The sequence below is a fragment of the Artemia franciscana genome, chromosome 4, assembly GCF_032884065.1.
Source record: "Artemia franciscana chromosome 4, ASM3288406v1, whole genome shotgun sequence".
Taxonomy (NCBI): Eukaryota; Metazoa; Arthropoda; class Branchiopoda; order Anostraca; family Artemiidae; genus Artemia; species Artemia franciscana.
The window spans coordinates 60,955,132-60,967,986 of record NC_088866.1 but is presented as its reverse complement, the minus strand read 5'-3'; the positions used below and the strand labels follow the sequence as shown (position 1 = coordinate 60,967,986).

The following is a 12,855-nucleotide window of genomic DNA, read 5'->3' as shown; positions in this document are numbered from 1 at the left end:
GCTAATATGTATTAGCATCCAACAAGTAAATGTCTTCAAGTAAGGACCAGTGTGAAAGTACAAATAATATTAATCTGAGATATGTAATTTAATCAACTATATTGTTTATGTTTTTAAGAATATAAGATCAGTAGCGTCAATCCAGGAAAATTAGGGGGATGGGGCTTTTGTTGTTAATGCCCCATCACATAACCCTTTATTTACGCTAGTGTATAAGAGAGGTTTCCTAAATGGCATAGGCTTAGGGATTCAGTTTATTGATGGGACCTTAAAAAGGTTGGTTAAGAGCAAGGTTCCTGAAGTGTAACCTATTTGTGAAAATGAATAAATCTTAAAAAAAAATATGTTATTTCCTGGAAATAGCCTATATTTCTTTTTTTCAAACTATAAATGGTTATGAACGGCATGGTTATGGAAATTGCTATCTTAAAAACTGAATATAGTTTTAAAATTTTATATTTCTTACGATCCTATATCATCACTTTGTGTTCGAGTGTGACGATTTCAAGCTAGATATTTTTTCAGAATTATCTGGGATTTTTGTACGAAGAACAAATTGGTCAACTCAACCGCAAGGAAGACAACTTTAAATACACAATCAGATAAAAAAAGAAAATAGATTGAATAATTTGTTCTTGCCGAGTTTATGGAAAAAAGGGAATTTGTGTCATGTTCAAGCAAATAAGGCCAAGTATTGAGGTCAATTCTTATCTGAGAGGTTCACTTCAAAATACACTACTGGAAGCAGAAATCTAATACAATCCTCGTTTTGGTGAGACATTTCATTTTCAAATCTTGGAGACTTTTAAGGGGGGGGGGGGCTAAGGGCAAAGGGTGCCACTAAAATTTAGAAACCATTTATGTATCACGCCTCAACGCTTACAACTGGTTCTGGGATCTGGCACCCCTTTAACCCCAACTCTTTTGTTTTACTAAAAGCATACTAAAATGTAGCCAGTGTGCGATTACAGTAAGTGTTCTATTTAAAATACCTTTCAAAGAATATGAACAGAAAATTTTACTGTACAAAGCAAATACAGCTGACAAGACTACAACTTTTCCACAACTCCTTTCAGTCTCTAAGTATGGTAGCAAAGAGTTTAGCCTACGAAACTGGGGATTGAGAGGGGTGATAGCTCTTTTCAATATTTATGACAACTTTTTTTTTTTTTAAGGTTTAACCTTGCTTTTAGTTTTCACGCCAAAATTATTGTTTTTTTTCTATCAAATTTTAATTTGAATGAGTAAGATGTGTTAGAAAAGTAGCATCTAGACTATCAAATGTGGAGTACATTAACATTATTTTTTTTGCCTTGTTGTTCTGCATCAACACCATCGCTTAAGTCTGATTAATGACATCAAGTTTGAGAATCAAGTTAAAACATACTTTCTGAGTCCTGTCTAAATTAATATACTTTAGAAATAGGTCACTACGCCACATACCTTAGCGATTTTATTGCTGCCACCCTCAAGGAGGCCATTATCAACGAATAATCACCAGAGGTGACATGCATGAAATAATTCACAATAACGCCGCGTGCAAAATGTTGCAAATTCAGTTTTAGAATTCGCAAACCAGTTAATATAGGTTCGAAGTTAAACTTTATAATTCAGTTTCGTAAATTACTCTTTGGTCGTCTAGCGTATAGATTAATTCTTTACAAGATTCTTATCCTTATACCAGTGCAATATTAACAAAAAGATCTAGGCAGCTTTTGGTGATGGAGCATCGCCCACACCCCTCGCGGGTATAAGGATAAGAATCTTATACCCGCGATTTTTTGTCCACACCCCTCAAGAAATACTGGTGATCCAACTATAATTTCAACTCACCAAAAAACACCAAGGACAATCAAGTTGATGACGAATAAATGGCATAAGGGGAGGGATGGGTGTTTTCGTTAAAAAGTACGCTGAAAGAAAAAGAATGAAGCCAAAAGACTTTTTCAGGCAATTGTGGTCTAAAACGATAAAAACATCGGTGGTAGTAAAATTTTGAATGGTAGTGTGCAGGTTGTCTGGGATCAATACTTGTTATGGCGAAAAAGCAGAAATGTCAACTGGCGGCGTGTTGGTTTGTAAATGGCAAGAGGTTTAAAAAGGAAATCTTGAAATGCCAACGGTAAAAAACGCCTTTAATGAAATCAGTCTGTAAGACTAGTTCTCGAACTATGTGATTTTTTTCGGTATAAATTTCTCATTTGTATCTGAATATCTTCAGAGTTATTCGACAATAAATTTACACCGAAAAAACTAAAACATATTCTCTCCCGTAAGGCTCCATGGCCAGGATGGAACCAAGGAGAAACAAAAGTAAAATATACAAAAAAAAACAACGAAAATACAAAATCCAGTCTCCCACCTTACAAATCCTCAAATCTGATCCCCAGCAGATCTGATTGAGAAGCTCGCTTAATTGTCATCAGAAGCTTCGCGCGCGAATGCCCATAAATACGTTTCTCAAAGTGAAGCTATGTTTAAGCTGAAGTACGAGGCTTAGTGTTAATCATGGTCTAATCTATTATCTAGTAATCATTTTTCTGTCTGTAAAGTTAGCAAGAAATATGAATAACTCTTGTCAATATGGGGAGAATAAAGTAAAACTGAACTGCTTTTAAAGTGATTGAATTGACAATGGATATTTAGTTAATTTAGTAGACCAGGTCACCGAGCCAAGTACTTGACTCTAACAATAAAAATTAAAACAAGTAAAAAATAAAGCATTTGTAGCGTTACTAGTTTACGAACTGGGCAAAGTATTGTAGTTATGTATTGACATAATTTTTTTAGTCAGTAAGGACATTGTTTCTCAATTTCTTATTTTAGAATTTTATTATGTCTCATGTGCACAAGAATTCTTTTCTATCTTGATATATTCTAAGATCGTTTGTTTTAGAAAATGTGTCCATGCAAGGGAATTTGTTTAATCTATTTTAGAAAAAAAAGACTCTCAGCAAGATTGAATATTTCTTACGCTGTATTTGATAGATAGCATTGTTGTATTTGACATAGTTGCTAAATGCGATTTATTATGTTCATGACTTCAATAAAACCGCCAATTTTGACCTTTTTTTTCTTCTTGCTATCATCAATTACCTAAAGAAATTAATAACATTTTTGAAAACCTTGCAGGATAATGATGAGACCAGTTATTAACACTGGTTTATGCTATAAAATTTGTTTATAGCAATGGAAGCGTGGTCTATTTCTGAATGACTTGCTTTTTCACTCGTTATTCGCGAATATCAGCTATAACCTTCAAAGGCCTGTCATATGCGCAGGTTTGGCTTCTCAGATTGCTAACTGCTACTGGCCTATATAACCAGCACCCGGCCTATCCTCGAGTACTGCAATGCCGTTTGGGGCCTCCAAGTTCAAAACATTGCTTACATGAGAGCAGAACTAGAACATGTTCAATTACGTGCTACTAAAATAGCAGTCGACCCCTGCTTTAGCAACTACGAAAGTGTTTTTGAACTTGCCCACTTTATTTGCTCGACGGTATGATCTAATAATCAAATTTGGGAAGCACTATTAGCAAATGACAAGCACCGACCTATTTTTCCACCATCTTTATAGATCAGCAGTATTACAGGCCATCACAGTAAAGTACAACCCTTATGTGTCGTACGAACAGAATTGCAAACTCTATCTTGCCATATTTTGCAAGTGCCATTTCAATAAACGAATATGAGCGAACGAACGTATAAGTCGGCCTCGCTTTGCCTTTTCACCGCAGGCGCTTTTTTGCCACTAAGACACGGCTTTTGGCAAAAAAAAGGACTAAAGAAAGTTTGAGATATGTGGCTAATTAGTTTAATCTTTTAAGCAGCCTAAGTCTTGACTCGAAGAATTTCACGAGGAGTAACCATAACCTCTTCTTTTTATTTCCATTTTTTGATGAGTTTGTAGAAAAAAATAAGCTCGCTTAAGGAGAGCAGCCCCATTTACGAAAAACTAGGGTTAAGCTAAGGTCACACAAGGGGAAGAGAGAAGGAAACAACTCATAATTCAAAACCTCGTGAATGCAAAATTCTGTGAGGTTCGATATAAATAAGGTGTTCAGGGCAAAGTGACATTTTTCTCACACCTTTACCCCCTCGTACTAATTTTTATTTCAACATCCACTCCTGGGCTAAACCCTTTTTAGACAACATGCCACTTTTCCAATAACACAAACTTCCAGAAGATTTTGACTTGACATAGGCATGTATAGAATAGTCAATTAAAAATATGGTAATAATAAATAAAATTAGAAAGAAAACTTTGCTCCAAGTTCAAATTCTTAGTAAACAGAAATTATCTGTCTTCCTTCTGCTTTGGTAGTGTCGTTTTCAGAAAATAACCAAGATCTTGAAAGATTACATTTAATTTTGCTTGAAAGCCAACACAGTATCAAGGATGCTAAAAGATTGGACCAATCTAAGTCTGTGAAACACGAATTTTTGGATTCTTTTGCTCAATCTACGTTTTTCAAGCATGGCCTCAGGATGGGTTATGAAATTTTTCCTGTTTACGAGTATAAGGACCTACCCAAATGCTGTTTTAAATGCCGATCACTAGACAATCTATAGAACTACTGTCCCAGCGTTCTCCCAAAATGTACTCGTTGCGGACGGTGGCACATATCAACAAACAACGAGCCATGCATTGCCGATCCCAACTGTGCGTATATTTGTCACTCTGGAGGTACAAGTGATATTGATCATATTATTTGCTCGCTTGGTAATATCTCTTCTTCCGCTACTGTTCATGTTAACGAGCAAGATACTGACCACATGCCAATTTCAACGACATTTACAATGGATATTGACCCATCGAAAACTAACTGTTCGCGAGAAAAATCGAAGTGGTTTGAAAAAAGCAAATGGAGCATAGTAAATATACCGCACTAAATATCTACTTTGACAGCCCTTCTTTCTACCTTGCGTATTCCATACCATGTTCTTCAGCACCAGGTACCTACGAATGCAAAGACGATATTGACTGTTAAGATGTGTATGGAAAAGGCAGAAGAAGCTCCCGTACCTCGGCAACGTATTCGTAAAAAAAAAAAAAAAAAAAAAAAAAACCTATCTGGTCAATGGACCCTTGTTTAAAGTTGATAAAAAATATAGCGAAACTATGGCTCCTGATATGGAAAAAATGTGGTCGGCCAAGTTTTAGGTGTTTGGCTGATCCTTAACGTAAAACAAAAACCGAATATAAACGCTATCTGAGGTCGGCACGTTACAGCGGTATGGATTTTCTTGTGAGTAGGAAAGATTGGCGAAAAGTAATCAACTCTGACAAGTTAAATGATGATACTGTGACAAGTAACTGCCTTCCACCTTCAGCTTGGTTTGAACATTATTCTTCGATTTTTTCGGTGATTAACTATTCTGTGCGTTCTGTATGTACTCCCATTCTTACTCCCCCCCCCCTTCAGTACAACCCTTTCGCAAAGCCATATAGTGCCCATATCTTTTTCTTCCGTAATTGATGTTGAGAAAAGTTTAAAATCTGATTCAATAGATAAGGATGATATTTCTAAGATGCATATGTCGATTGATTGCACCCTCCTTATATCTCACCTTCATCTTCTTTTTCAAATATGTCTATGTACTTCAAGCGTACCCGAGAGTTTTCTGTGTGGCACTTTTTCGTCAATTTTAAAAAGGGGAAAGTGACCTACTGATTGTTCCTACTATCTACCTATTACTGTTTCTTGGACCATAAGCAAGGTTTTTGAGTACATCCTTCTTCTTTTCTGACTAAAATATTAATGAGAGTGAGAACCAATTTGGTTTTCGGCATGGGGTGGGTTGTCAGCATGCGCATAAGATTCTGTCTTCTTTACTGGTTGATAATTCTTCCAAGGGAAATGGTCTTTATATTTGTGGTTTGGATCTTTCTAAAGCGTTTGAGTGTGGTCCATAATCAGCTCCTTTTTTCTCTGTATAATTCCTGGGTCAATCTCTCTGTTATAATGCTTCTTAGGTTTTGTTATTCAAAGTCTTTTCTTCAATTAAGAACTCCACCAGACACTATTACAAGGGTACGAAGAGGAGTAAGGCAGGGTGGTTTTTTGTCCCCTACGCTTTTTAAAATTTGTATGTCTAGTGCGCTGGCTAAGATTTCAGGTACATACCTTTCTGGTCTTGCGGATGTTTATTATCTTGCGTATGCTGATGGCTTGCTTCTGATTAGCCGTTCCAAAAAGGGTCTTTCCCTTCTACAGTTTCTGAGCCTTTTTCTGATATTGGCCTTTCACTTAAAATATATAAATGTGAGTCTCTTCCCTATAACTGTACTACTACTACTCCCCTTTATTGTAATAACTTCAATATCCCTCTTGTTGATTGTATCCGTTGGCTTGGTATCTCTATTACTAACAATCTTTCGAGCTTGAGTCAGCGTACTGTTTGTGATATAAGTAAAAAGATCCAAATTGGCTATGCAAAGATTGTTGCAAACAGAGGGAAGTATAATAGACGTATGCTGGCCAAACGTTATTCAACTTTCTGTGATTATTCTGTCCTTTATGCTTCAGGCCTTTCCCCCTTCTTAAGAAAGGTGATTTAAAGAGAATCTGGATAAATTATTTCAAATTTTGCAAATTTCTTCTGTATCTTGCACCTTGGACAAAAAGAAAAAGACTGGATTCTTGTTAGCAAATTCTCAGCTCCTGATATAACTTTAAAGTTGGAGAATCTACACAGAAAACTCCAGTACAGTTTATGCGCGCCTATCCCCTCATCACCGTCTTATCCGTTTCTTTCATTGACTTTGTGTGCATAGTTGTTTTTCTCTTTCCGTTTTTTTTATTTATTCTTATTCCGCCATGCTAACTTTATGTATCGTGTGGGTGATAAACAATTAAAATTTCTTCTTTTACTAAATCATGCAAGGTTTTACAGAGAAGGAACTAGGGAAACAAAAAAGAAACGACTGTAGAGCTTGACCTTTAGAGAGATTGTACCTCACAGTTTTTGAAATAATGTTAAGTTTTTACTGATTCCTATGGTGAGCATTTTCTTATATACAGTAAACGCATTCAACACCAGGATCGACCTCACACTAAACGACTCTTATTTTGGACTACTTATCTTGACTCAAACTCTCATCAATGTAATATTACTCTTGCAGAGAAATTTAAGAAATTATCTACTACAAAATCAAGATGAAAAGTCGAATATATATATATATATATATATATATATATATATATATATATATATATATATATATATATATATATATATATATATATATATATATATATACTAGCTGTTGGGGTGGCGCTTCGCGCCACCCCAACACCTAGTTGGTGGGGCGCTTCGCGCCCCCCCCGCGCGCGAAAGTCGTTACACGCCATATTAGTTACGCGCCATTGTAGTTGTGTCCCACCTGTGAATAGAGATAGATATATATATATGTTTTTAACTACGTAAAACATGCGAATATACAACATTATTCGCTGTCCCAGTGTCTATGCATATAAATAGATTGTCAGGTTTACTGACTCTTGAACATGCAACATATAATTGTCCATGGGAAAAACAATCCGTATTCAGATCTATACCTCATTATTCTAATCATGCGTCCCTGTGCCCTGGTCGTCATTTATATTCCCTGTGTCCCGGTGTCCCAGTTTGTAATTTCTCTTTGAGTATCCAGGTCGTCTTTATATTCCCTGTGTCCCGGTCGTCATTTGTGTCCCGGTCTGTAATTTCTATTCGAACAATCCCTGTGTCCCGATCGTCATTTATATATCCCGCCTGTGCCCCCGCCGTCCCCGTTGTAGTTGTGTCCCTGTGTCCCGGTCGTCATTTATATTCCCTGTGTCCCGGTCGTGATTTGTGTTCGGGTGTCACAGTCTGTAATTTCTCTTTGAGGTTCCCGGTCGTCATTTATATTCCCTGTGTCCCGGTCGTCATTTGTGTCCCGGTATGTAATTTCATCAGTTGACAAACATGACGTCAGTCGACAAACAACTTCATGACGCATACAGCTTAATCCTTAAAATGACGTCAGTCGACAAACATGACGTCAGTCGACACACAAACATGACGTCACTCGACACACACACACAAACAACTTATTTTTATATATATAGATAGATATATGCTTCTATATATGGATTCTCATTGCCGCTTGTCATCTAAACGCAGACAATTTGAGCCTTTTCTTGATGTCAAGACTTTCAAATGGACCTTAAATTAGACGTAGTACCTTGATAAATCACGTTTTTTTTTTATTGCACCTTTGACTTCTGCCTCAGCTTGTGATTTGTCATTTTGAAAAACATATCATTGAACCTTTGTTTCTTTAAAATTTTTAAAATGGTGGGACAAAAACTTTTCTCAGGTGGTAGGACCTTTGTTTCTTTTTATTGCTCAGGTGGTGGGACAAAAACGTCTTCTTTTGCCTCAGCTTGTTTTTTGACATTGTGAAAGACATTCGGCTTGTCTCGTCATTATGAAATACATATCGCAAAACCTTTGTTTTTTTAAACAAAGGTATGGTAGGCATTGATGACCTTATCCTTGTCCAAATCCCAAACCCAATCATCATCTCTATCATTTCAAATTTTGGAACGTTTTGATTCTCACTGTCCAAGTTGATTTTCATTGACTCGCTCACATGTTCTGTGTCGCATGTCTTCTAACCGCGTGTCTTTGCTCTTCATCTTCATTTTTGACTCGGTCACATGCTCGGTGTCACTTGTCTCCTAACGGCGTGTGTCTTTGCTCTTCATTTTCATTTTTGACCCTTGTCACTTACTTGGTGTCGCATGTCTTCTAACGGGGTGTGTCTTAGCTCCATTTCCATTTTGTCACGATCTAATTGTCGCATGTTCTAAACGCCCGTATCTTATCTCTTCATTTTCATTTTTGACATGTTTTTGGATTTTCATTACTTAAGACAATTCAGCAATGCTCCTTGCTTTAGCTGCTCGTATTGTTTTTAATATTTTGATCCAAATTTTCTTTTTTTGGGTTTTATTTGTTTGAGCCAAATTTTTGTTCTTTGGGCCTTCCAACAGACATTATATTATATGAATAACTGATAACTTGGAAGCTCAACAATCTTATTTGTGCTCTGCATCACATCATACAAAATAATGCTTATATGATGTGCTAACATAGTACATGACGTCACTTGCAAAAACCAAAATTAAGCGAATTTTCTCAGGCTTCTGAACCGTCTATATCGTTTTTTATGCGAGAATGTCCCAAGATTTTCCTGAAAAAATATGGAGCCATTTTCGAGAAAAAATAAACAGATAAATACATATACAGTTATTTCCTAGTTGGTGGGGGCGCTTCGCGCCACCACCCCACCAAGCGCCCCCGCGCGCGTAAGTCGTTACGCGCCATTGTAGTTGTGTCCCTGTGTCCCACCTGTGAAGATGGATAGATATATATATGTTTTTAACTACGTAAAACTTGCGAATATACAACATTCTTCGCTGTCCCATTGCGTGTCCCCGTCGTCATTTATATATCCCCCTGTGCCCCCTGACGTCCCCGTTGTAGTTGTGTCCCTGTGTCCCGGTCGTCATTTATATTCCCTGTGTCCCGGTCTTCATTTGTGTCCCGGTGTTTTATTTTTTTCCTTTTTTAAAAGTTTTTTTCTTTTTAGGTTTTTTCTTTTTTTAGCCTTTTTCGCGCCATATTAGTTACGCGCCATTGTAGTTGTGTCCCTGTGTCCCACTTGTGAATATAGATAGATTTATATATGTTTGTAAAACTTGCGAATATACAACATTCTTCGCTGTCCCATTGTCTGTGCATATAAATAGATTGTCAGGTTTACCGACTCTTGAACATGCAACATATAATTGTGCAAGGGAAAAACAATCCGTATTCAGATCTATACCTCATTATTATAATGATTGCCCTTGAGCTTTGTTGATGGTGATTGCTAATCGAACATTCCCTGTGTCCCGGTCGTCATTTATATATTCCCCCTGTGCCCCCCCGCGTCCCCGTTGTAGTTGTGTCCCTGTTTCCCGGTCGTCATTTATATTCCCTGTGTCCCGGTCGTTATTTGTGTCCCGGTGTCCCAGTCTGTAATTTCTCTTTGAGTGTCCCGGTCGTCATTTGTGTCCCGGTGTCCCGACCTGTAATTTCGTCAGTCGACAAACAACTTCATTACGACATACAGCTCAATCCTTATAATGACGTCAGTCGACAAACATGACATCAGTCGACACACAAACATGACGTCAGTCGACAGACACAGAAACAAACAACTTATTTTTATATATATTATATATAATTTAAAAATAATAAATTTTTTCATTTAAAGTAACATTTCATTTCCCAAAAATATCACTCCAAAGGGCAGATTCTTCTTCATCTTCTTCCTCATTATCGTCAATTATTTCAGCAGTTGTTCCCACTTTCTTACCAGATATTCTTTCATATTCTTCAAGGGTCCCGATGACCACCGTTTTATCTTGAACCTGCTCTAAGTTCTTTTCTTGGTTTTCCACCTCTTTTGTTGCCTTTTCTTTAATCTTAGACCTGACTTTCGAAAGAATTTTACTCGTTTCGACTATTCTTTGAACCTTGTCACTAGTAACGTAACGACTTTTCCAACTTTCTTCTGTTGAAGAATTTTTAACCTTTGTATCACCAGAGTCCGACCTTTTAGGGACTACATGAGGTTTGGGGATAAGAGGTGGAACAGGTTTTTGGGTGGTTTCTACAGGGATTTCCTTTATTTCTCTGCCATCTTCTGCAGCACACCGTTTGCTTTCTTTAGCACCCTCAATAAATAGTGGCTTTTTTACTACAGGTCCCTCTAGAGACCCGCTTCTGCTTGAACCTAAATTAATCCTTTTAAGTCCTCCTTTAGTTGGAGCAGTTCTTTTAGCACTCTGAAACGTAAATTTCGTTAATGGTCTTTCAACTGTATATTCCACTACCACTGGCACTGAATCGGTATTAAAGTTAAAGTCATTTAAAATATCTTCTTCTCTTACTTCCTCTTCTATATTAATCTCATCATAATCTCCTTTCCAAAAACCATCATCACCAACCGGGGCCTCAGACTCATTGGCCTCCTCCTCTTTTAGTATAGTCTCGTCTTTCTTGTCCTCAGTTTCTATATTTTTATCATATACTGTTATTGCGCTTTGTTCAGCCTTTTCTTTTCCTTTCAGTGAAACCTGTTTTATTGCGCTATTATTTTCCCCTTTTATATGGTCCGAACTCTCTTTGTCAGCTCGTTTGTCCTCTAGAGTCTCTTCATTTATCGCAACTGTTTCTTTCTCCTCTAAAATTTTGTCACTTCGGCTCGTGTCTTTTTTATTCTCTTTTTGGGCTTGTTTGTCATTGACAGAGTCTTTATCTTCATCAGCTATTTCTTTATTTTCTAAATTTTCCTCTTTGGTATTTTTATTTTCCTCTTTTCTATGGTCATCTAAAATCTCTTGATTGGCTTCTTTGTCATCTAGAACATTTTCTTTTTCATTTATTTTGTCTATTGAAGCTTCTTGTTGTGTACACTGACCTTCTTCTCTTTTTAAAACATCTTCATTTTTACGAATGTTACCTTTAGCTACAATTTCATTCGGATTTTGAGCTTCAGTATTTATACCATCCAATGTTTCTCTGTTTTCAACACCCTGGAGTTCCCCTTTACTCATAGTATCTTCTTTTGTACTTTGATCTTTTGACTTTTTGTAATCTATACTTTCGTTTCTTTGACTACATGCTTCTTGATCTTGATGCATACTTTCTTCTTCCACTTGACCTTCCAAGTTTTCTACACTACCTGTAGAGGATGGGGCCGAGTCAATGCTATCATCAGAAATATAATCTTCATTCGAAGACTTCTTTTCGTCCACAGCTTGCTGAGTCTTAGTATTGGTTATATATGGTTGAATTTTTACTTCTGATTTCACAGATTCACCATTTTCTTGTAGAATGTAAGGAGATAACGAACCAATGATTTCCCCTTTGCTCGTAACAAAAACATTTGTTTTTTCCGCTTCTTTACGATTAAACTCGTCAGTTGAACCAGACATCTCCTTAAAGAAAAAAGTTGGTAATTTTCAGAAAAGTTCGTGATTGATTGGAAATGATACATGTAAAATTTTGAATTTTTATTAGCGCACACAAAAATAGTCGAATAAACACTAAGTGTTCTCAAGAAGCTGTAATTACGTAAAAAAAAAGAAAAAAAAGAAAAGAAAAATCGAATACTGGCCAATGGCTAACTGCCTGGCCAAAATTTGTCAATTCTACACACACAAAAAAGACAATTTTGTGCACAGTTGAATTTTTTTAGTGAAAACTGGAATTCTTGACGGAAGGAGAAAGCGGCCTGGCAGGTGTTTAATAATAGTAAATGGTTCCAGTATACCCCAAAATTAAATCTGGTTTTAACTGGTCGAATTTAAAAATTAATTGTAATCTGTAAAGATTTCGAACTCGCTTATTTTAGAGTACAAGTGGTAAATAAATGCAGTTATTAATTACAGCGGTAAAATATACCACTACTCCTCAGAAGATATAATGTAATAATAAAATACGGTTTGCGTGTAACTGAACCCCAAGCAATTCAACTCTCATTTCACTCAACCTCAATGCAACTCAACTCCATGAACTTCAACTCTTATCTAACTGAACTCTCTTGCAATTTAACCCTATTTAATCAAACCCTCTATTCAACCCGATTGCCACAACGATGAAATTTAAGCGTGTTCGGTCCCAACTCATGAACGCAATATGATGCTGAATTCGACGCAAAAAATTCAAACTTGAAGCAGTGAGAAGATGCACGGGAATTGAGTTGAATGGGGGCGAGGTAAACCAGAGTTATATTTAAGGGGTTTGAGTTGCATGGGGGTTGACTTGA

The 12,855-nt window shown here is 36.7% G+C and overlaps 1 protein-coding gene across 2 annotated transcripts in view; it reads right to left on the bottom strand.

Moving 5' to 3' along the window:
* Positions 1 to 10,241: 10,241 nt before the first annotated feature.
* LOC136026680 (centromere protein F-like) overlaps positions 10,242 to 12,855 on the bottom strand; it is a 111,011-nt gene continuing 108,397 nt past the window's right edge. For both annotated transcript variants that reach the window (XM_065703421.1, XM_065703422.1), the window contains exon 8: positions 10,242 to 12,025. In XM_065703421.1, the coding sequence (XP_065559493.1) occupies positions 10,304 to 12,025 (1,722 nt within the window). In that variant the 3' untranslated portion in view covers positions 10,242 to 10,303. The remainder of the gene's footprint in view (positions 12,026 to 12,855) is intronic.